Below are 23548 nucleotides of genomic sequence, written 5' to 3'. Positions count from 1 at the left end.
AAGTCCAGCCGCACTGTAGAAAGTAATGCTGGGCTTTCCTGCATATCCCACTAGCCCACATCCTGAGGCATGGCTTCCAGGTTTATGTATATGTGATCTCCGCCGTTGCGTCGCATTCTTTCCTCCCCAAGACTCCGCATCCATCCCCCCGCTCGCTGGCGGTGTCAACTCAGACTCGGACCAGAATGCAGGAAGAACACCTCAGCAAAAACGGAAGTGAGGAGGAGGAAGCGCACGACCCATCGCATCCTCCAACGGAAATATCCGAGCAGCCGGGGGATCAGTACGATGACAACCCCCTCGACGACGACAACGAGATTGCTGCGCCGCGAGAGCAGTTGGCTAACATCTTATCTAGTGAACAAATAGAGAGCTGGAGGGACACGCAGGCTCTTGCGTATCAACTCCTCCTCCAATCACTGCACTCGGCAAACCAGTCCCACGAAGACCTGCCTCCTGACATCGACGCTGCAATCTTCGACAGGATTAGCTCGCAGTTCCTCCAAAACATCCTGGCCTCCTTCAATCCTGCCCCCGAGCAACCAACACAGCTTCCGCTTGAGCCGAAGAAAGTCCGTGACATCAGAGTCCTGGTCACTATCGGAGAAAATGTTTACAGAGCTCTTACTACCTTCCCGGGGGACTTGTTGTTGTGGGAACTTCTGGGTCCGAAGTGGCAGACACGCTACGCCTTGGATTTCTATGTTCATGCAATCATATCCTACGCTGGAGATGATCTTTACCGCGCCATTGGGGGCATGCTCATCTTCCCACTGGTGACTACGCTAGGAGGATTGAACGCCATCCACTTCCTCCTTGGCTTGCGTCAAGCAACGTCTATCACATGGCCTGATGCCTCTTCCACAAAGATCCCGCTGGCAAAGCTTGTCGAGGAGTATACGCTTGACCTCGAGTTGGAACACTGGCTGAAGTATCTGACCGCCTCCCCGTTCATCCTGGTGACGTTGTTCCTTCGAGCTATTTACGAAACCATTCGCTGGATCTTCCCCAGCATTTGGCTCAGACTGCCCGCGGTTTCCGCATTGACTGCTGGAGTTTGTTACCATCGAATGTACAACTGCCAGTCTACTATAGCCCAGAGTGTTGCGCACTGGCCTAGACCCGTTATTCGAGAGGTACGACGGTTTATGGTTTTCATTCTTGATCTAGAAGCCTCAGTCCGAACGCGTGCTGTCCGCCTGGTGTGTAAATTCAAGACTCGGGGCCTCGAACAATACACTTACACGCCTCTTGACGCCAAAAACGCCGAGTTTAGGCTGTTGCGGCTGGAACCGATCTCTGGCGACAACCTCGTTCGCTGTTGGCTGGTGAGCGTACCGCTAGGAGAGCACCGCAGCAAGGAAGCATACGAGGCAATCTCATACCGGTGGGGAAATGAAGGACGAAACTTTCCCATTGTCATTGACGGCAAGCGTTTCTTGGTCACGAGAACCGTCTTTGAGCTTCTCCACGCCCTGCAGACCAAGGACAGGGGTAGGTATGTCTGGATCGATGCCATCTGCATTAACCAGGGTCATGAACACGCGTCAGCCGACAAGCCTGCCTCCGTTGAAGACCTGGATGAAAAGTCCAACCAAGTTGCGTTGATGGGGACCATCTACCGTAATGCGAGCCGAGTCATCGCCTGGGTTGGGGGTACGGCCAATGGACGAGGTGCCCTCTCTTTCATCAACAAGACCGCCTGTCGAGACCCAGAAGCCATGGACAACTTCGAATATGAGAGAATCACGGTAGAACTATGGCCGTGGACGATCCTTACCACTTGGCTGAGAGTTATTGAGCTATTTAAGCAGCCATACTTTCGCCGCATGTGGATGTTGCAGGAAGTAGCCCTGGGGAGAAAGGTCGTGGTAAAGCATGGAGCTGAGGAAGCCGACTGGGATGATATCTCTCCCCTCGTGAACTTCATGATGGGGAGCGATGGTGAGCCATTCCTTCACGAACCTGGGTTCTTGACCGTTTGGTACAATTTTCCGACCACCCTCCTTGGCGTCAAAGGAGCCCATGTAATGAGCTTGGTCCGAAACCAAGTCGCCGGGTGGAACGCCGAAGGAAATCCCCGGTCCGAGCCCGTCAGCCAGGAGTGGGATCAAGACCGTGTCCGTCGTCTCCCACTGGATACTTTGCTTGGCCTGACAACGGACCTCTCGGCTTCGAATATCAAGGACAAGATCTATGCCGTCCTTGGCCTGACGCAGCAAGAAACCCGCCAGCATATCAATATCGAGTACGACGACACGATTCTGCCTGCTGGAGATTTATTGCGCGACAGTGCCAAGCACATCTTGATTGGTCGCCATGAGCCTGCCGAACGATTGGGTCTCGCCGGCTGGGGCTTCGAGCTATCTGGGCTTGACGTTGATGATGACCATATCTGGGCGGCTTCGCCCTGGTCGTTCATTGTGCTATGGATGAGGCGGGTGCTGTGGTGGAAAGCGCCTGCATCACTGCCGAGTCTCCCATCGTGGGTGCCTCACTGGACACTGACCAGGTTTCAACTGCCTGCTATGGAACCTAATGGATACAGTGCTGGTGCGCATGGCACAAAACTCTTTGAGGAGATCCCGGGTCGACCCAACTGCATACGAGCCTCATTATCTATCGTGGACGAAATCGAATTGCTGGGAAAGCCCTTTTTGACGGTAGTAGAGTTGCTGCAACGCCCAACAACCTTTTTAAACGACATACGTGCCTTCGTTCTAGAGGCAAAGAGCTTCGCAGCTCAGCTCCAGAGGGATGCGCTCGCGCGCGAAGAACCGATCTCTGAGGATGAATTGGTAGAGGCGCTGTACCGGACGATATTTTGCGATTATGCCACGGGGTCCTTGCCCCCGATGGACACGTCCGTTCTTTTCCAACACGTGTCTACTTGTGAGGTTCTCCTCGCGGCGAAGGGATACCCAAGACAGGCGGACGGCAAGGCTCATGAGAAGCTCGGTTTCGAGCTCGGCCGGTCAATTGGGGGTAAGAGCTTCTGCGTCACGAAGGGCGGGAGATTCGGGATCGTTCCTCCAAGGAGTCGGGTTGGCGATAGCATTGTGATGGCATGGGGCACCCCTTTGCCGTTGGTTATGCGATCGGCGTTGCGACATCAAGAGCTGCTGTTGAGAGAGCCTGGGAAACAAGCACCGATAGTTGGGCCTTTGGAAGGAGATGAGCATGTGTTGATGGGGGGCTGCTATGTGCATGGAGTGATGCTGGGTGAGCTGCGGCCCACGGAATATCCGCCAGAAATGGTGGTTCTGAGATGAGCAAGGGAACTGGGCTATCTGTCTAAACATGGCGTGAATCCATAGCAACCACCAGGAGCTTGGTCAGGTCCATGTCGCTTGAAATATCAGATGAAGCTTTTCCAAGCAGTGAGCAGGCCACCAGACACGACCGACAGGGGATGAGGCGAGGGTGATATACCTTGGGAATCGTCTTTTAAACTTACTACCGTTTACCTATTTGTCTGATATTTTCAACACTGTTCTCCACCAGTGACCAACATGGTATCCTCAAATTTTTGATTCATCCGTGCCTACCTACTGCCTAGCGGTCGGTGGATCTGCCTCAGTTGGCGAGATGCAGCTGCTGGCAGGCCCTTGGGCCCCAGCATCAGACGTGCCATGCGGGCCTGCCGTCGATTGCTGGCGCAGCCTCCAAGGTGCTCCATCCCTACAGCGTCGTTCTTGACCTGTTGACTGGAATACAATCAAATCTTGGCGCTGTCTGAGAATTCAAGCTGCTTACGTGTTCCGAGACGGCAATGCCTGGGCCTGCATATCGCGCGCGCGGTCGTGGTTGGGGGCGCCGACGTCCATTCTCACCGCGGCCTGCTTGTCATACGTGCTGTCTCACCTCATGGCAATGCAACCCCTCAGGGTACACCAGAAATGTGGTGGGACTGATACGACCTAACCCGCTGTTGGCGGGCTATACCAGGCTGACCCCAACACAAGACTCGTAATTGGGCTAACTGAACAGTCTGAGTGGAGGTTGTGAATCCGGTACGCCACCCACAGAAGCAAACATCGAGCACGCGGCCGGCCATGCCATGTACTTGAGATGGGCAAGATACACATGCCGTCCCTGCCGCTTTAGAACACGGCATGTTGCCGCATGACTGGCTGATCATCTGGGAGAGTACAGTCCTCATCCATGAGTGAGGTGGTCTTGTGACGGGTTTACACCTTCTTGGAGTTGACTTGTGGGGACCTTGTCGGCCCAATTGTTAGATTAAGCTCCCGACGACGGACCGAACCACGTTGAGATGACACGACTCGCTTTTCAACGGCCCGTTTGTGGGTTTGACTCGAGCACTATAAAGGTCCTCTCGACTTTTCTTCTCCGGCGAGAGACGCTTGCCGCCAGCCGCACTACTTCATCATTGCTGTAGGAACATGCCTATCTTACTTTACGCCCACCTCTGTTTGGTCTTCTTGGCACTCGCTGTCACCGCCGGGCCTCAGGATGCCTACACCATCTTTACGACAGTTTTGGTGACAGCGACGAAAACGATTGGAGACTCTAACGCGACGCCTGCCCCTTCAGCCCATGCAGCTGCTCCGTACCAGCTCCTACGCCCTCACCTTGACACACCATGGACTGACAAGGTTGGCACAAGCCCCTGGCCGCAGTATCCACGTCCTCAACTCCGTCGCGAGCCATGGCGGTCGCTGAACGGAATATGGACCTACCAGTCAGCTCAAGGAGCTGGGGATGTCAAGAGTCCGCCTCGATTGCCCCTTCGCCAAGAGGTTTTGATCCCCTCTTGCATCGAAAGTGGCATCTCCGGGATCATGACCGAGGGCGTGACGCACATGTGGTTTGGCACGACCTTTACGATCCCTCTCGAGTGGAGAGGTGGGAAACGTGTTTTGTTGAATTTCGAAGCAGTGGACTACGAAGCAACGGTGTTTATCAATGGCGTCCAGCTCGCGTTTCATCGTGGTGGATATTTTCGGTTCAGCTTGGATGTCACTGAGAATATCAACTTTGACGGACCAAACGAGCTGCAAGTCGGACAATCACGGTGTTTGAGAAGTTTCTGATGCTGACCTGTGGTATAGCAAGGTGTTTGTCTTCGATCCAACAGACGATCAAAGCATCCCACAAGGGAAGCAGACCAAACGTCTCTCGCACATTTTCTACACGCCCTGCAGCGGTATTTGGCAGACAGTATGGCTTGAGAGCGCTTCCAACAATCATATCAAGTCATTGGACCTGACGGCCAACATGAACGGCGACGGCAAGTCCGACGGTTGATGACACCTTGAAAATTGACAGCGGCTGATGGAATTCAACAGTAACTTTCACCGTACATAGTTCCCAGAACCAATCCACCCCGATTAGCATTGAGGTATCCACGAAATCAGGGGAATTGGTAGGGCGATTCGATGCAGAGTCAGACCAGCAGTTTGTGTTCAATGTCCCTGGCCCACAACTCTGGTCCCCTGAAACACCTACTCTCTACAATGTCACGGTCAAAATGGGTGATGACTTGATTGAGAGTTACACGGGATTCCGGACAATCTCCACAGGAGTCGTCAATGGAATCAAAAGGCCTCTTCTGAATGGGAAATTCGTTTACCTTTTCGGGCCTCTTGATCAGGGGTATTGGCCAGATGGCCTTCATCTGCCACCGACTCTCGAAGCAATGGTGTACGATCTGGAGCTTATCAAAAGTCTTGGCATGAACTTGGTTCGCAAACATGTAAGCATGAGGGAGATGAGCCTGTACGGGGGCAACTTTTCAGGCATGACTGACATTGCCAGATCAAAATTGAGCCGGACCTCTTTTACGAGGCATGTGATCGGCTCGGTCTGCTGGTCATGCAAGACATGCCTTCCATGAGGGTCCACACCAATGCTCGACCAACTGATGCCGAACAAGCCGAGTTTGAACGTCAGCTCGAAATCATGATCAAGGAACACAGAAATTACCCAAGCATTGTCACCTGGGTCATCTACAACGAAGGCTGGGGCCAAATTACGGATCGCTATCCAGAGTTTCATATCACGGACCGCATTCGACAGCTTGATCCAACACGGCTGATTAATTCCGTAACAGGGTGGCATGATCACGGAGCTGGGGATTATCATGTGAGCGAAGTCCCGAGTAACTTTGCATCCGTTTCTAATTCCGAGCCAGGATAATCACCATTATGCCGATCCCCAGTGTGGTACACCATTCTACTCGCTGCCAAACACACCATATGACTCCAGCCGGATTGGATTCCAAGGAGAGTATGGAGGACTCGGCCACCGACCGTTAGATGAACAGTGAGTGGCACCATCGCTGCAATGACTTCCCATCTGACATGCACGCAGTCTCTGGCCGGTGCAAGCGGCCGTTAGGACGATCAATGAAACGTATGAGATGCATGCCGATGAGGCATCTTACAACTACCGTGCACATGTGTTGTTCGACTTGCTACGACAGCAGGTTGAGCACTTTGCATGCAGTGGTGCTGTGTACACTCAAACGTCGGACGTGGAAGGGGAGGTCAATGGGCTTGTGACCTACGACCGTCGCGTGGTGCGTGTGGATGTAACGCAATGGAAAGCCGACATACAGGCGCTGTACGACGCTGCGGCAGCTCGGGCTTGAGGGGGGCAGAGATTCATATTGATAATGGTATTATTACGCAGCATAAAGTAATGTTCAGTGAGTTATGAGATAACCAGCTCTACAGGTCTCACGTTTGTGACACCAGCCATGTGGTTGTGAGCTTGATGAGGAAGGTACTATTGCTTCCACTGCTCTTCCCCGCATACTTGTACGTCATTGACGAAGCACAGAAGCGAATCAACGATGTAGAGAAGCTATTTATGCCGGGCATTGGTTTCACGACACGTGCATGGAAGCGTGGTGCGTTTCTATCTACTTGTCTCTTGGCTGACCGCAAGACTGGGAACCATAGTATCGGGTGACCACGGTTTTGTTTGTTGAGAATACTAGCACGAGAGCTGTGGTGTTTGTGCAATTGCAGCTACGGGTTGGCACTGCCGTTGATGCCCAAAGTGTTCACAGCCTTCGGCATCCAACATGCTCTTCGAGCTGTTTTTGCTGTTCTGCATCCTCAGTATCAACCCGAGGCAAGGTGGATTCAGGGACTCGGTGGCTTGTTCAGGGGTAATCAACGACTCCACTGTTGACCGGACAACGAGTATCACAGATATATAGCCCTAACAAAGAACAAAGCAAAAACGACTCTAAGTTTGCAGATGTATTCGGGTTGTTGTTTCGCTCTTTGATCATGGTTGATGTTTGAAGGTTTAGAGCTGGCAGTAACTGCTTCGTGCTCCACACCTGAGGCTGTTTTCCTCGTCGCCAAAGCAAAGCAATAATCCTCTGTGGCGCAATTGGCTAGCGCGTCTGACTGTTAATCAGGAGGTTGGAAGTTCGAGCCTTCCCGGAGGAGATTTGTGATTATTTTTGTCACTTGATTTTTTTGTACCAATCTTGATGATATTTGACCTCTACAACATCCTCTCGGGGACATTTTGCTGCCGTCGCGAAGATCTCTCCATGTCGTTTCCCACATTGGCCGCTGAAGCCGAGCTCGGCGTTATTCCTCCCAGCGCCAACCCATTTTTCTTGTGGCGCGATGGTAGAACAATGCAAACAAACCCCCCGTGACTTGTACTCACTCGGGCCACGTCATAGGTGCTAGGGAGCGTCCGGTGCAGCAAGCCAGCCATTGATGCGATCCTCCGATGCACCTCGAGACCGTTGTTCCCGGAACTCGGAATCAGCAAAATGTTTGTTCGCGCGGGATCGTGACCGCCACTTCCCGTGGTGTAAGGGCGAGTGGGGATGGGAGGAATCGAAGTTCGGTTACACCAGTCTGGGGTGCGGCTCCGGGGGTGGCGTGTTGCTGCAGTACGGACGGGGGCTATTCGTGCAGAGCTGAGAAGCGACATGGCAAGAGGGATCGTAAATGGACGAATCGTGTGATGAAAGGATGGCCGGATCGTGAGCAAAAGCCTGTTTTTCTCTCTTTTCCCTGCCGAGTTTTGCATCATTCTTTCGGTCGTCTCCCGGCTGGTGCTGAAGGTTGAGAGGGTTGCTTTTTGAGGGCCCACACCCATCTGAAGCTATCACCATGTCTTGGCAATCCTCTCCGCGCGCACGAGTACCGGGGGCAGTCGTTGTGGCAGCAGCACTGGCGATGTCGACCATCATCACCCTGACGCTTTATTTACGGTTGTCGCTGGTGACCGCAACCTTGCAGACACCATTGCCACTGCCCACCGCCGCCAGTACAGACAACGAAGAGGCCACCATCCAGATTCTTGGCCACCGTCTTGAACCCACCCATCCCCGCCTCTTCGCCAACACGTCAAAATGGGCCTCCCTTCCGGACCAAATACCAGGTGATGAATACCTTTCAAAGTGGAACAGAACCATCTTCCGCCAAGCCGACGAGATGCTCTCTTTACCTCCCCCAGACTACAAAAAAGACGGAACGAGTGGGATCCTCGACATCGCGAGGACTGTCCAGCTCAGGATCAAGCACTGGGCTTACGCCTACCGGTTGACCAACGACCCCAAGTGGAAAGATCGCATCTGGAAAGAAATCGTCCACACAGCCGGGAACTCTACCGGTGCTTCGTTTGGGACGCAAGGCGACAGCTGGAACACGGATCATTGGCTGGATGTAGGCGAGTTTCTGGTCGCGTTCGGGATTGCGTATGACTGGCTCTATGACGCATGGACAGCTGAGGAGAGAGAGGGGATAAGATGGAGTGTTGTTGATTTGGGCCTGAGAAAGGGGCTGGAGAGTTTTGAGAGGAAGGAGTGGTTTCTGGGGGTGACGGGGAACTGGAACTGTGTTACTGTGGGTGGGATGATTGTGGGGGCGTTGGCGGTGTTGGGGGATGACACCAGTGGTGTGGCGAGAAGCTTGCTGGGGAGGGCGGTGGAAAACGCAGAGCAGCACTGTGGCAAGAGTGTTGACGAGAGCGGGACGTGGGCTGAGACGCCGGATTATTGGCATTTTGGGACGCAGGCGCATGCACAGCTTTCGTCGGGGTTGTTAACATCGTTGGGGAGCACCTTTGGGATGTTGGACAGCCATCCCAAGTTTCGGGAGACGGGCATGTTTCATATTCATAATATCGGGATGACGGAGAAGTTCAATTATGGGGATTGCGGTCCGTCCAAGATTACTGCTACGGCGAATTCGCTATTCTTTTATGGGAGGGAGTACGGCATTCCTGAGTATGGTTTGTTTCAGAGGGACAGGCCTGATGCGGCTGATCCGTTGTCAATGCTCTGGTATGAATCTTCTCTCAAGGGGGAATGGCACGATCATCTGCCTCTGGACAAGGCTTTCTCTGACCCCAGTGGCGCTTGGGTATCACTGAGATCTTCCTGGACGGATTCTAATGGTGTCTTTGTCGCCATGAAAGGAGGAAAGATGACCGGACACGCCACACGTAAAGCAACCCTTCATCCAGGCAGTAACATCGACTGACATATTTGGCAGATGGCAACCTTGATGCCGGTGATTTCGTTCTGGACGCCTTGGGAGAACGATGGGCGACAGAGCTATGCCAAGACAGCTACGATGCTCCTGGTTACTTTTCGAGTGAAGATCAGGACAGTGTCCGATGGGACTACTACCGCTGCGGTACAGCTGGTCAAAACACGATTGTCCACAACAACTCAAACCAGGTTGTTGACGCTGAGCCAACAGTGAAGTTTGAGAGCACTCTGGTCACTCAGAAGACCAAGGGCAAGACCGACGCTGGCGGTTTTTGGATTGCGGATCTAACCCAGGCATATGACGGCATGAGCATCAAGCGTGGAGTTCGATTGCTCCCAGAGCGGAGTAAGGTGTTGATACAGGACGAGATAACTGACGCGTTGGAAACAAGTCAGTGGCGAATGCATACCAAAGCGCATATCACATACAGTAACAGTGGGAGGATAGCCCGTGAGTGTCCTTTCCAACCGCCCCCCCTTTCTCGCTGCTTTGATGCTAACGACGGATAATCAGATCTACGCCTGAATGGAAAGGCTCTTGATGTGCTACTTCTGTCACCCCGAGCTGCAGTCTTTCGTACTACCAAGCCAGTTCGGTCACCCAAGCTGCATCCTCTCTCAGGTGGCCGAGAAGATCTACCGAACCCCGGGGTCAGTGTTCTGGCTGTTGATCTTCCGCCAGGCAGTTTGACGGTGTCTGTTATTTTCTGCCCTATTTCGGACCCTAGGGTGCAATGTTCTTTTACGTCACCAGTGCCCTTGTCCGAGTGGAGTTTGCTTTAATAAACTTGTGTTCAATTCACTTTGCCCGGATCAAAATTGTCTCTGCTACTGATGGCACCTTCATCCCCCCTTTCCCTGATGAGATGGCAAAGACCATCCAATATCCTGGCACCACCACCCCTCCGTCTTCGGGAATTTCAACTCTATGCAGCGCTCTCCCTTTCTGCTTCCCCAACACCGTTGGAACAAGCCTCACCCTCCTCTGGTCAGTATTGATCGCATGTGTCGCACTGCTGTACCTCACCATCGCTACCTCTGCCACCTCCCCGTCTACCAGCAATTCAAACACTCCTCCCAGATCCACCTCAGTGTCGGAAATCTCCAGGATCTTCGGTCGCGGATCTCCACTCAGCAGATAAGGTGGTGTGAACCTCTGCAAATCCAAGTGGTTTATCTCCTCTTCCGGCCCCAAGCACTTCTCCCAGCACAAGCCCCCTCCCCCGGTCAACACAGTTGCATCAGGCAATAGCACAGCAACACTGTGATATGTTCTTGGAATGGGCATCTTGGCCAGCGGTGTGAAAGTCAGCGTGTCAGGGTTGAACAACTCCGGCACGAGCGTTGCGTTGACGTCCGCCCATTGCTTCGCGTATGTTGCTCCGCCGGTGATGAGAACCTCGCCGGTTGGGAGTAGAACGCTGTTGGCGTATGCTCGGGGATGTTTCATCCCCTTTAGCTCCTGGACGTGCGGCATGGTGAACGGGTCGGAGGGGAGGGTGACGATGTGGGTGGCGTTAGTCGCGGCGGCGTCGTTATAATGCCGCGCACCCCCCACAGCCAAGATCTTCCCTGCTAGGGCGTCGTACATCACCGCGTTTCCGTTCATTGAGTCGCTGTCTTTTCCTCGGGTACCTGCGGGTTGGCAGGCTCCTGAGGAGGAAACCCCGTACCAGTTCATGGCTCTGGAAGGCCCGGCTTGGAAAACGGAGTCGTTCCTCCAGGCAAAGAGCCAGGCGTGGTTGTCGCCTGCGAAGGGGCCGAGGAAGTCGCTTGTGAGGAGTGGCTCTGCGAGGGTGTTTGGAAGGGCTGTCCAGGTTTGCTTGTTGGGGTCGAGGATCTCCCCGTTCTTGCCACCCAGAGGACCGCTCCAGGAACCGCCGATGGTAAAGACGCGTCCGTCGGAGAGGGTCGCTTGAGAGTGATACCCTCGACCAACAGTCAAGGGTGGGCCGGAAAGCCATCTCCCTTGGACTTCGTCATAGATGCTGGTTGCATCCGAAGTGCTGCCACCTGTAACAACTACCCGTCCGGAGGTGTCGAGCGAGAGGCCGGGACAGAACATGTTGTGGTGTGTGATGGTGACATTCTGATTGTTGACCTGGTGCGTTGATGGGTCGTAGATGACGGAGAGAGTATGCGTCGTCGCGTTAGAGAAGACATTTGGCTTGTCGGCAGCCCAGGCGAGGACTTTGCCTGTTCTTGGCAGCACCGCAATAGCTACAGGGACGATGGGAAGGAGTATGCTCTGTTCCCACCGGCCAATGTTTCTAGCGTTTGCGTGCTCTTGTCTTTGCTGTACTAGGACGTAGACGCTTGTATTGAACTGGAACTGAAAGGCGAGGGCTAGGAACAGGAATAGCACAACTGCCAGCGAGGCAATTTTGATCAGGCCTGACATTGCTGTAAATTACTTTCATAGAGCTTCAAGAGTTGAGCTTGATCTCAGGCATGAACGCCAACCAAGAACGAGGCGAGGCAGAGGTCCATCTTCATCCGAAACAGACGAAAGGGCGTGAACAAGGGTCCATGATGGATGTGCTCAGCTGTTCAAACATCTTCGCTTCGCATTAGATTGCGCAACATCTCCTCTTTTTCGGTTGGTCCAGACTGGCATTCCATATGGAGATGATAGCAACAGCTTGTGTTGTCAAGACTGTGCTGTATGAATGGAACCCCTATCCATCCCCCTGTCTTGGCCCACAACAACAATCTCTAGCGCCCACACCATCTGTGGCCCGCATCCAGTTTTCTTGAATTTTTTCACGATCCGCCCGGTGGCGAGCTGTGACCGATCCTTTGCTGCCACTTATCAAGGGTCAATAATGCAACCGGTGCATGCATAGGTCCATCGTGATCCTGGCATGAGTTGTTGTAGTGTCCTCGAAAATTTCCATTTTAACCGATCCCAGGTGAATTTTCGATCTTGCTTGTTGTTTTCTAGTGTTCCTGCGATATTCTGAGCCACGTGCATGAATTCATCATTCTTGAAGGAATCCTAGCTCATGTTCTGTGTGCGAGGCACCGACAGCCACAGCCAGTCAACCGGTATCCAACCGTTTGACTAGTCTGTTATCCCACCAATTCCTTTGAACGTCTGACATTTCTTATGTAACCAGTTCGTCTGTCATAGGTCAAGGCTAGCCTACCGGAATGGTGGGTGTAGGGTGGTTGACTTAGAGTTCTTATTTCCAGGCCGCTACGGCACGCAGGGGCCGTGTGGGAACTCTGTGGCTGGTTATGGGATGTATACCTATGTAGCATGAAGCGGTTCTATTGCAGAAAGTGGGTTCTTGAATGTCCTCCTGTCGACGTTTGATTCTGTCGATTGTAGCGGTGAAGAATCCAGACTGCGGAGGTGAGGGGTCAGGACCGAGGATGCCGCCGAGAATGGAGGAAATGGTGGAGTTGGTTGTCAAGTCCGAGTCATTACTATCACGGAATTTGGTGCCGACAGAGAGACGCGGGAAACCACCGGGACAGGCAGGTCGTTATCGCCGTCTCCGCCTGTTGGCGCCTCGTAGTCTCTGACACCCTGCCCTGATATGCGTGAATCGTTGGTGTGATAGCACAACCTGCATCACGCACAGCTCGATGGCGTCGAGATGAGTCTATCCGGTGACTGGAACAGAACCTCTCGTCTAGTTCTCCGTCCAACGTGTGCTATTCCGGTCTCGGTGGAGGAGCACGATGAAAAGTTGGATAGCAAGTCGAGCAGCGCCTAGAAGTCGTAGACACTTAAAACCTTGAGATACCTCCCGTCATCTGACACTCTCATGTTAGTCTCAAGCACAAAATGCACTCTCCGGTAGAGGACGACTATCGCCTCAGGCAGGCGGCCAAAGCGCCCCTACCAACCTCTCACGGCCGAAACAAGTCAACATCATCCATTCTGTCAACCTCCAAAGCATCTCTTCCTCTTCTTTTGGACAGTTTGGGCAATCCAATTACCTTTGACAACACCATCACCGACACAGATTGCATGGTGGTTACTGAAATCGGCAATGACGAAGAATACGACCAAATCCAGTCCAACTTCGGGCCTGTGCGTCGATTCTTGACCCGGTTCGTGTTTTTGACTGCCATCATCCCTTGCATTCTGCTTTTATGGGCTTCCAAAATCCAGGGAGAGATCCTGTTGGCTCTTGGACAGGACGGAAGCTTGGGTGGAGTCAAGCTCTATCTCGCATGGTTTGCTTTTGCCATTGAGGGTCTCTGGTCAGGTAAGCCGATCCTTGGTGCTTAGAAAGATTTGATCAGAAAACTGACTGGAAACCTACACACAGCCGACGCAATCGCTGCCTCTTTGGTCAAAGCAGCATCCTTGTTTGCTCGGTATCGGCCCAGACTTCGGTTACTGGGTGATAATGTGCCGTGCGTGGACATCATCATCCCAGTCTGCAACGAGAAGCTCGACATCATCCAAGATACCGTTCGCGCTACACTCAACATCGACTACCCTGCTCATCGGTTCAGAGTCATCGTGTCTGATGATGGCCGGAACCAAAAGCTGGAGGCTTGGGTTTTGCAGCTGGCCGCCGACACGCCCAACTTGTATTACACCGCGCGTGTCAAGTATGGGCCGGCAGGGTACAAAGCTGGCAACCTCAATCATGCAATTACTGTGTCTGACACCCTTCCTGGTGGGCGGGCTGAGCTTGTAGCTGGGTTGGATGCTGATATGATTCCTGAAAAGAGGTGGCTGAGGGCGTGTGTTGCACATCTGATCAGGGATCCCAAGATGGGAGTTGTTTGTCCTGCCCAATTGTTCTACAATGTGCCGGACAATGACCCACTGAATCAGCAGAGTTCTATCAACTGGCTTTGTATGGACATCATCAGGGACCATGCCGGACTCGGCTGGTAAGTAATCCCTCGAAGCCTTGGGGCCCAGCGACTAACACTGGACAGGAATCTCGGATCTGGCTGGGTCGTCCGAAGAGAGGCGGTGGACGATATCGGTGGGTTTCCTACAGACTGCCTTGTCGAGGATATCTACAGCTCCATGCTGCAGATGGCAGAGGGGTGGCGCTCTGCCTATCTGGCCGAGTCGCTTCAGTATGGTCTGGTTCCCGAAACATATGCTGCTCATGTGAAGCAATTTGCTCGATGGGTACGTTCCCCTATACTTTCGTGTGGTGTCATCTGTCCTAATGATGAGAGCAGTACATCGGTGGAGCTCAGATGTTTGTCAACTTCAAGGGATATCTCTCCAGCAAACTGACCAAGCAGATGACCCTTGCTGCCAAGTTGGTTGGCTTCTCCAGCGGTATCAACGTCCACGCCAAGGCTCAGCTAGCCACGGTATTCATGTTGTTGACGCCCTTTGTGTTCTTGACTGGTACGCACCTGATGTATTGGCGAGACGAGGCGGAAATGAAGCTATTGCTTCGACTTTACTGTGCCATTGTCCTGACTCGCTATCTTCATGACTGCCACATCGGTGTGATGGCTGGGTACCGGGTTGCAGTCATGGAGACGGGTATGATGAGATACATGTCTCATTGTAAGTCCGCCAGATTCTTGAAAGGACCGTCGGCTAACATGATACAGATTACACTGTTGCGTGGTTCAAGACGTTTTTCCTGGGTAAGCCTGATGGATTCACCCCAACGGGGAGCATTGCCAACAGCCTCCAAGAGCGGAACCCTGCACGCCGTGCTCCTTTCCGCGAGCGGCTGCGCCATATCCTTTTCGACTGTGGTGCCTGGGTTCAACTGAGCGTCGTGCTGGCATTTGCCTCATGTGCCTCCCTGCAGGCATTCCGGGTACTCGGACCACATTGGATGTCTGGCAACTGGGTTTTCAATAGGGACATGTGGATTGAGCTGCTCAAGACAGTAGCGTGGCCATCACATCTTTGGTTTCCGACAATGTTGGGATGCTTGACGCCGCTGAGGTACGCTCTCCGGCCGCCTAGCGTACCTGAGCGGGACAGACTTCTCGGAAAGCGGGAGGAAAACGGTGCGCGTTACCCAACGGAGGAGGCAAAGCATGTCAGGTGGTCTTTGTTCGAGGTGGACTTTGTGGTACTGTATACCCTGTTCATGGGTTATGTTGCGGCTGTTTTTGTCGGGAGTTGGTGGCTGTGATAACAGTAAAGATTAGAGAGTAATCAAAGTTCTCAATACAAAATTATGTCCTGAGTTTGTCCACCTTAGTCCTATACCCCTCCACAATTCGTGATACCTCCTCTGGCTCAAAGTCACCTGGATAATCCTCAACGACATCTCCAAAGCGATTCTTCAGGGTCGGGTCCGCGCCATGATTGACCAAGGCTTTGAAAGCATCCAGATACCCATGGCGCATGGCTGTATGGATGGGCCGATCCCCGGAAAAACGGTTAGCCATGTTGAAATAGATTGCTCTTTTCTCATTGTCATCCAAAAGATCGGATAGTGTGTCGATGGACTCTGTTTGAATATTAGTATCGGCTGCGGGACACGAGGGAAGCGTCAACACACTTGACTGCCCCGATTTTGCAGCAATATGCGCAGCTGTTTGTTGAAAGTCGTCCTTGCAAGCAATAAGGATGTCGGCAGGCGACTCATGTTCTCGCAACGCTAGAGCTTTGACGGCTGTCACCAGTTTGGCGCATTCTCCCTGACCGGCAAGAACGGCGACGTGGTGGGCTTCTTGTGGAGAAATATGCATTTTTGTAAGGGTGAGTAACGGCAGGGACAGCGGAGTTGAAAAAAGTGAATCTCGATGTTGGAGGGTGCAGTTGATAACGGTCTCGTAAGACGCCGGCTCACCGGACGTCCGTTCAACTCAAAAATCCGAAACCGACCGAAGGCACTGGTGGCCGACACTTGCAGAGAATCAGTAAGGCTGGGGCCCTTGGTGTCAGAGGCACATGCCTTTTTTGCGGTTGTCAGAAACGCAGCAAGGAGTCCTGTACCTTCCATGTCATAAGATGTCATAAGTTGCCATGCAACTGACAGCGATGTAAGTTTGCTGTCGCCGAACCCACCCACATTCAATGCCGCTCGGTCACCGCCCGCTTCCAGCAACTGTCTCGTAGACCAGCCTGTCGTTGTTGCCTCCTAGGTTACCAGCGCTCTCCTTCTCGTGCAGTTTGAAATCATGTGACTCGCCGCCAAGTGTAAACCCCCCCTCGGACGAACATTTTCCAAATCTTCTTCCTTCCAACCAATAGAGGCAGTATTGCAATTTGCAAAAGTCCATAGTGTGATGCAAGATCTGTTTCTCTTTTGCTATCCTACAACCGTTCCAGACAACTGTTCGCGGGGTGGGTACACACTACCCAAAGCATACACAATAGAAGTAGACAACTGCCAATATCATACATGTAGCTCCTGTGCATCAAGGCCTTCTCGTCCATGGTGAGTTTCTTAACCTCGAGGCGTACACAGCATCTCCCCTTCAAAGTTTCCACACTGCAGCCCAGAGCAACAGTCGGAATCCGCGCGGCACGATGTCAAGACGTTGTGGCATGCCTGTCAGTGACTGTTAGTCTTTGAATTCCTCTTATAGCATCGATGGAAAATGGTTTCTTACTGCTTGGCCGTAGAAGTCGGTGATCTTGTATTGGGTTGGCGGCATCGCTGACTCAGACTCCTTCGATGTATCTCGTCGCCGGGGAGTAGATGAGGTCTTGAGAGGAACGGGAATGACCAACGCAGCAACCATTTGCAGGCTGAGCAGGAAGAAGATGATGGTCTGGATGAAGGCTCGCATTTTGAAGTATTTTTGTCTTTGCTGGATGATTATCAACGATGGTAACGGCGCTGCCGGTGCTAATCAGGCCTGCCTGGAAAGAATGAATGAATCAAGCAACCCCTAAGAGAAACGATGCCAGTAAAAGAAAATGGTTTCAAGCAGAAGAAAAAACCGCGTGGTGAAAGGGGACACTGCAGGCCCCAAGCTGCAGGTATTCACAAGCACAGCAGGAAATGAACGAAAACAACAAACCAAAAAAAGCCGACCAGCAAACGCCCACCACCAACGACCAGGGAAGGATGCCTTTTGTATTTATTTATCAATGCATGTTCATCTCAAATGGCCGCCTTGCAAGTATCCATATTCCCCCCCAAGAAAAGCTGAAACGGCCTTCCCTGCCAAGGTTGTTCCTCTCCCTGGTAAACTGACCAAACACGATGCTGCAAACGACTCCTCTTGTCATGCTGGAAGAATGGTTCTGCGGGGCGTTCCCAAGTCTCAAACTGCCGCTGCGGAGTTGGTGATCGGGCTGTGTTGCCTTTCCGGTATAAGATGGCAGTGCTATGAGTTGCCATCTTGCAGCCTGTACAAATCAGTGGGACGCTGTTAGTGTCCGATAGCGCCCGCTGTCTCGGATAGGCACACCGCAGGGAATAGCCCCGTTTCGAATTGACACCACCCCCAAATGTAACCTGGATGTTGGCGTGCAAACGAAAAATGAGAGGTAGAAAAAGGCAAATCGCATGAATACGATCGGCTTGATCGTCCGATCGACGCGCTTGTTTGTGTCCAGTCAGCAGGCTGTATTATCGGCAGTGGACACAATTCATCTTTTGGGGGCAGCACGGCAGGTCAAACAAAACCCCCACAGAGGTTGACTTTCCTCCGTCTATTGGTGTGACTTGTTCCAAATAATTGCATATCATCATGACAGGAGCCATCCACGCCCTGGAGAAAAATACCAGTAAGTCAGTGAAACGTATGATGACCGTCAACTTTTCCCCTTCTAATTGGAAGCTGGTCTTTTAAGTGTCTCCCGATGCCTGTTGACCATCTTTCGAGGCCTATTGACCATTTTTTGAGGCCTACCAACTATCTTTTGAGACCTTTAACCACCTTATCTTTCAAGTGTTATTCATTACCTTATCTTTTAAGATGTGGTTAAGGACGATATGTTGTGTAAAATTCCATTTATATGCAGTGCCATCTTCCTGTCTACCTAGGCGAGGCAGGTATACATAATGTGCTGTCCAGCAGTTCATCCATAACATCCATTCATATCACATCTATACGTCCCTCCTCCATTCCCGGCCCCTCGGTCTATACCAACCCCTCCCTCCAGCCGACGACTCTGCACTCGTTCTCGTCCCCGACAAGAAACTCTTCCTCTCCGCGTCAGGAACCTCATCCACAATCCATCTTATCCCACCCTCCGGCTCTTGCCTCCACCCATACGCATACACTTTGCCCATTTGGACAATCGCCTTGTTCCTCTCCTTGGTCTTCATCTCTTCCAACCCATAAAAGTCTCTCACCATGCTCGTGCCAGCGACGTATGTCATCACCGCAGCAATTGTATCCGGCTGGCGGGGCAAGTGAGGCAGTTTTCTGCGCCAGATAATCACCAGTGCCAACTGCACTAGCATGACGCAGAGGATGATGGTACTAGCGATGCCGCAAAACAAGAACTCGGATCGAAGCTGACCCGGTCGATAAGGCAGGCCAGCGAGGGCGATGATGAGAAACTCTGCGATGATCCCGGTGCATGCCACTGATGCTGCAGCGAGATGTCTGTTGCGTAGGAGGGGAATGAAAGCGCAGATGGGGCTGCTGTGGCGGTTTAGGAGAATGGTTGGGTTTGGCCGTGCTTCTCCGTCTCTCAGGGGAAAATAGGGGCTGAAGGTTTGGGTATCTTTTCGCGTGCTGTTAGCTGCTTGTCCAGGTCTAAAAGACAGAGGGGAACAAAAGGGAACAAGGGGGAAATGGAAGAAAAAAGAGGAGGAAAAAAAGAACAAGATATCAACTCACCCTGAAACAACCTCCCCCAATTCGACGAGATCAGCACCCCCAAAAGCGCAAACAAAATCTTCATCCCAACTCCACTAGCAACAGCCGTCGGCAAAAACACCTTTTGCGGCTGGTCAATATTCGCCAACGAAGCCAGCGTTAGCCCAAGCAGAGCCACCAGCAACAGTCCGAAAACAACATCAAGAAACAGCCTATTCAGCTTCCAATTCCTAAAAAACATCGCCTTGTTGAACCCCGACCGGACGGTGTCCCTCGTCCTCGCCCACCACCCCCTCTGGTTCCTATCCTTCCTCTCATACAAAGCCACAGGCATAATCCCATACTTTGTGACCCCATCCTCGGTGGTAAAAGTCCCGAGCTTGAATTCCTGCCCCTTGAGGGCATGCAGCAGTTCCTGTTGTGTGATCTCCCCGCCAAAAGACGAAAACTGCTGTTCAATCTGTGGATGGCCCATTACGGCTGCCACGCCGGCAATGGTAGTAGGGTCAGCCGAGAGGCGCCCTGGCTTTTGGAACCACTTGCTCATCGTGTAGGCTACCACCCCGGCTTGGATCACCAGAATGGTAATGATGATGTCGAGAACCCATGGATTTCCGGTGATTTTGGGAGGACAGGGGTTGATGTTGGTGGGAGATGCGAGGTCGTTGCAGTAGTTGGTATCGACGTATGTCCCACCGGCTACGAAGATGGTGCCAATTTGAGCTACAAAGAGACCAAACTCGGAAGCTCCGATCGGGGGACTGACAAGTTCTGTGGCAGAGATGCCCCCGCTTGTGAGCTGCCTGACTGGGTCATGGGTGATGACCTGTTGGTAGAAGGCACCCATCATGAGCATGAAACCTCGCCCTACGATCAGAGGGGCATGGTTTCCAGTGAGGGACTCTGTGATCTTCCAATATGGCCATGACATGAGGGCTGGGGCGCCTGTATCTGGGCTTGGTGATGATGTTGCTGTGGTTTCACCTGGACCAACGGTTGCTGAGCCGGTCGCTGTTTGACCTGTTTGGGCTATCGGTGTGGGTTCTTCAGTTGAAGCCCCAGAAGATTTCTGAGCAGAGGAGAAAGATGAAAAATGAGTTGTGTCGGGGCTAGACAGCGTGGAGGACAAAATCCTGGATGGATTGGTCTCAGAAGATGATACGACGGACGAGATTGACCCCGTGACAATTGTCGATTCTTGGGAAGAAGTTGACTTGGCAGCTTCCTCAGTCTCCGTATTTGTTGTCAGAATTGACGTCACCGAACTCGAGCTAGAACCAGTCACAGTCAATGCTGTGGAATCGGGCTCCGGTTGAGACGATACTTGGGCAATAACAAATGGGTCCGAGTTTGTCTCTGTCGCTGCTTCAGTCCCCCAAAACGTTGCTGTGTTTGTAGGATCCGTGGTCTGCACATTCCGCGTCGAAGTTCCACCTGAAGCTAAAGAGATTAAGCTGGTCGACTCCGTGTTTGTCGTCTCGGTCTGGAGGCTAGTGCTTACTCCGGGAATCCGCACATTTGTTAAGGTCGTTGAGCCTGGATTGGATTCGGCATTTGAAGACACAACCGATGACGGAGTCAATAAGGTATTTGTCGAAATCGTTGGTGAGACCGTTGATGGAGTCTCTGGCGTCGTAGTAGGAGTCGTTATCGGAGTGGTTGTGACTGACATTGCAGAGGGTATTGTTGTCAAAGTATTGGTCACAGAAGTCGATGGAATAACCGCTGTGGTGGCTGCTGAGAAGGCTGTTGGACTAGTATTTGGAGTAATAGTTGAGGTAGTTGTTGGAGCAGTTGTTGGAGCAGTTGTTGGAGCAGTTGTTGGAGCAGTTGTTGGAGCAGTTATTGGAGCAGTTGTTGGAGCAGTTGTTGGAGCAGTTGTTGGAGTGGTGATAAGAGGGTTTCTTGAGGTGGATATAGAGATAGCTGTTGGGATGGATGCAAAGGTGGCTGTTGAGGTAGTCAAAGGCGGAATTATAACAGTAGTTGGAGACTCTATCTCAGAGGTTGGTAGTGTCTCGGGAAGATCTGTAGTACTGACTTCGGCGGACGTTGACTGCTCTGATGAAGAGGTGGATGTAGTTTCCTCCGTACCCGTGGTGGAGGTACTCAAGTTAATAGAAGTGAATGATGGCGAGATGGTAATTGTTGTTGCATTTCCCGAAGTGGTTGAAGTCTGCAAGCTTGTGGAAGGAGTGGTAGTAGTTGTGGAGGTGGAAATGCATTCTTCCAAAGTTGAAAAAGACGTCATACAGTCAATCCTGTCAGCCCTTCTCAGACCCCTTGCAAGAATAATCGGTATGGTTGTACAGGTTACCGAAGTTGCCATGCATGTATCGACAATGGGTGGTGCAGTGACGGTTGACGTAACTATCGGCGTGGTGGTTGTCACAGTTTCGGTCGAGGTGGAAGGGCAATTCGAAAGTGTCAAGGTAAACGTGAGGCATTTACCCTCGATGCGGTCCTGACAGTCCATCCATGTCGTAGCGCAGGGATCAACAACGGTTGGCATAGTGGATATCTCTTCCACTATTGTTGTTGTTGTCGTTGTCGATGTTGATATTGTGGACGAGAAGACTGTTGAGCTGGTCGAGATCGTCATCGATGTGGGCGGCCGTGTTGTTGGAGGCGTTATTGTCGAGGTCTCTGTAGGGGTCTCTGTTGGGGTTGTCGTTACAGTTGTTGTTGGCCTGGTGGATGTGGTGAAAGGCACGTATCTAGTCGTGCAGTCAACCTCCTCGCCGCGCTTGAGCTTATCTGGGATAACATAGGTAGTACAATCTACCACAGGAGAGCCGGATGGAAGTCTAAAAGTAAATATTCTCGTCGGCCTCAGAGTGAAGAGCGGCCCCTTTGTTGTCAAAGTTACGGTCGGTGTCCGAGTAATTGTGAAATAGCTTGTCGAGCAGTATGTGTGCCAATATCCCTGTCGTTTGACTTGACGCGCTGGAACCATGACTGTTGTGCAGTCTACAGTGCTTGAAATGATCGGGAAGTCTCCGGGCAGTATTGGCGGTCCAGCCGTGAAGACTGGCGCTAGGGTAAACAAGTTTCTCTGGCGTTCAATTATTGTTGCTCCCTCCGCTCCCCCTCCTCGCGCTTGCAGTGTGGATGAGCTGGCATAGCTTGGCTTTGAACCGTCCGGGAGAGTCTTTCTCAGATAGATGACAACGCCAACAAGCCCCAATGTAATCACCAAAGTTGTAGCCATTCCAAAAACTCTCGACAAGAAGGGCCTAGATGTTGGATTCCCATTTTCTGGGGTATCCTGTTAGCAAGTGCTGTGTATCTTGGAGCCTACCGCAGAACATACTGGAGAGTTTGATATTTCTGCTCTTCTTTTTCTTCAAAGGTCGATCTTCTGAGAGGGACGCCATTGTTCCAGTTCATGACAAGACAACACATGAGCAGGTTGCAACAAACTAATGAGTGAAGAAAAGAAAAGGAAAACGGACGTGAAGGGTAAAGGTTGAAAAGGAATCGACTCAGACTCCCATTGTTGACCAACTGCGTCGCCATGATAAACTTTTGGCAAATAGACAGACTTTAAGGATGCCTGGTACAGAGCGGAAGAACCCGTCGCTGGAAAAGGACGCCGTCGATGGCAGTGCTGTGGTTTACCTTTGCATGCCTACCAGCAGGGAGCGCATCTCTCTCGGGATAAGAACGTGGATGCATGCGGCTGAAGGTACCCCGAAGAAACCCTGACCATCCAGAGGTCTAGAACGCGCTTCCCAAGAACCAGACGTGCAGCACTCACTTGACCTTGCGTTACCTGAACGGCCAATTGTCTTGCGTACCTGACTGTCCAGGTTTCCCACATCGACAATTCCAGGGCTTGGAGGTGAAGTGGTGGTACACTGCCACCCCGTTGGGAAAGCGCTGCGAGGCGCCTGATTGAAGCAAAGAACGAGCTGTCCTTTCAGCCCTATAAAAGAGCGGTTTGTGATTGGAGAGTAATAAAACTTACAGCAGAGAGGCCCCCTTCTTGTGATTACTGCATTTACTCTCGGATAAAAAGGGCGGTGACAGTTATCTCTTTGGAATGATGGGTTTCCAAAGATAGTCGATTACCCTAACTACCATGTAGCTATAACATAACACTACCTAATTAAGCCCTTGAAAATGATTGATGGGGCTTTCAAAATACCTTAGTTTATAGGCCCTTGGAGACAGTTGGTAGACGTTCAAAGATAGCGGATAGACGCTGAATGATAGTTGATGTATGTTTTGAAGATATGGTAGATGGGAGACGTTTTAAACATATTAACTTTTAAACGTGGGGAACATGGCGCGTTGTATAAAAAAAAATGGGGTTGGATATCCTTATCTAGCTTTGCTCCCTATTACTGATCTTTT

At 52.0% G+C, this 23548-nt stretch overlaps 9 protein-coding genes and 1 non-coding gene across 10 annotated transcripts; 5 read left to right on the top strand and 5 right to left on the bottom strand.

Annotated features, from left to right (window-relative positions):
- Nucleotides 1–185: 185 nt before the first annotated feature.
- Nucleotides 186–3272, top strand: QC762_118340 (uncharacterized protein; the record flags this gene model as incomplete). Its single annotated transcript, XM_062886267.1, has 1 exon — nt 186–3272. One exon carries the CDS (start codon nt 186–188, stop codon nt 3270–3272), a length of 3087 nt encoding a protein of 1028 aa, XP_062749339.1.
- Nucleotides 3273–4406: 1134 nt separating this feature from the next.
- QC762_0018320 (uncharacterized protein) lies at nt 4407–5271 on the top strand (the record flags this gene model as incomplete). Its single annotated transcript, XM_062883055.1, has 2 exons — nt 4407–5038; nt 5076–5271. 2 exons carry the CDS (start codon nt 4407–4409, stop codon nt 5269–5271), a joined length of 828 nt encoding a protein of 275 aa, XP_062749338.1.
- A 223-nt stretch (nt 5272–5494) lies between these two features.
- Nucleotides 5495–6750, top strand: QC762_0018310 (uncharacterized protein; the record flags this gene model as incomplete). The annotated part of the gene is made up of 4 exons (XM_062883054.1): nt 5495–5719; nt 5782–6108; nt 6158–6288; nt 6337–6750. 4 exons carry the CDS (start codon nt 5495–5497, stop codon nt 6614–6616), a joined length of 963 nt encoding a protein of 320 aa, XP_062749337.1. The 3' UTR covers nt 6617–6750.
- Nucleotides 6751–7356: 606 nt separating this feature from the next.
- QC762_0018300 lies at nt 7357–7430 on the bottom strand. The gene has a single exon. It is a non-coding gene; the product is annotated as a tRNA-Asn (tRNA).
- Nucleotides 7431–7433: 3 nt separating this feature from the next.
- On the top strand, nt 7434–11892 carry QC762_118320 (uncharacterized protein). Its single transcript, XM_062886266.1, has 3 exons — nt 7434–9450; nt 9501–9950; nt 10014–11892. The coding sequence occupies exons 1-3, from the start codon at nt 8115–8117 to the stop codon at nt 10280–10282; spliced, it is 2055 nt and encodes a 684-aa protein (XP_062749336.1). The 5' UTR covers nt 7434–8114; the 3' UTR covers nt 10283–11892.
- On the bottom strand, nt 10299–11900 carry QC762_118310 (uncharacterized protein; the record flags this gene model as incomplete). Its single annotated transcript, XM_062886265.1, has 1 exon — nt 10299–11900. The coding sequence occupies one exon, from the start codon at nt 11898–11900 to the stop codon at nt 10299–10301; it is 1602 nt and encodes a 533-aa protein (XP_062749335.1).
- A 1237-nt stretch (nt 11901–13137) lies between these two features.
- On the bottom strand, nt 13138–16207 carry QC762_118290 (uncharacterized protein). Its single transcript, XM_062886263.1, has 4 exons — nt 15964–16207; nt 14849–15912; nt 13451–14678; nt 13138–13264 (listed from the first exon to the last, which is right to left on the bottom strand). Exons 1-2 carry the CDS (start codon nt 16151–16153, stop codon nt 15635–15637), a joined length of 468 nt encoding a protein of 155 aa, XP_062749333.1. The 5' UTR covers nt 16154–16207; the 3' UTR covers nt 13138–13264; nt 13451–14678; nt 14849–15634.
- Nucleotides 13296–15220, top strand: QC762_118300 (uncharacterized protein; the record flags this gene model as incomplete). The annotated part of the gene is made up of 6 exons (XM_062886264.1): nt 13296–13722; nt 13786–14362; nt 14411–14612; nt 14666–15005; nt 15053–15088; nt 15132–15220. The coding sequence occupies 6 exons, from the start codon at nt 13296–13298 to the stop codon at nt 15218–15220; spliced, it is 1671 nt and encodes a 556-aa protein (XP_062749334.1).
- Nucleotides 16208–16854: 647 nt separating the features above from the next.
- Nucleotides 16855–17200, bottom strand: QC762_118280 (uncharacterized protein; the record flags this gene model as incomplete). The annotated part of the gene is made up of 2 exons (XM_062886262.1): nt 16855–16959; nt 17021–17200. 2 exons carry the CDS (start codon nt 17198–17200, stop codon nt 16855–16857), a joined length of 285 nt encoding a protein of 94 aa, XP_062749332.1.
- Nucleotides 17201–18468: 1268 nt separating this feature from the next.
- On the bottom strand, nt 18469–22566 carry QC762_118270 (uncharacterized protein; the record flags this gene model as incomplete). Its single annotated transcript, XM_062886261.1, has 4 exons — nt 18469–19094; nt 19211–20983; nt 21068–22447; nt 22503–22566. 4 exons carry the CDS (start codon nt 22564–22566, stop codon nt 18469–18471), a joined length of 3843 nt encoding a protein of 1280 aa, XP_062749331.1.
- Between the last annotated feature and the right edge of the window lie 982 nt (nt 22567–23548).

This window comes from Podospora pseudocomata (genome assembly GCF_035222375.1).
Source record: "Podospora pseudocomata strain CBS 415.72m chromosome 1 map unlocalized CBS415.72m_1, whole genome shotgun sequence".
Classification (NCBI taxonomy): Eukaryota; Fungi; Ascomycota; class Sordariomycetes; order Sordariales; family Podosporaceae; genus Podospora; species Podospora pseudocomata.
Note: the sequence above shows the minus strand (reverse complement) of the source record. Positions and strands in the feature narration are given on the sequence as shown.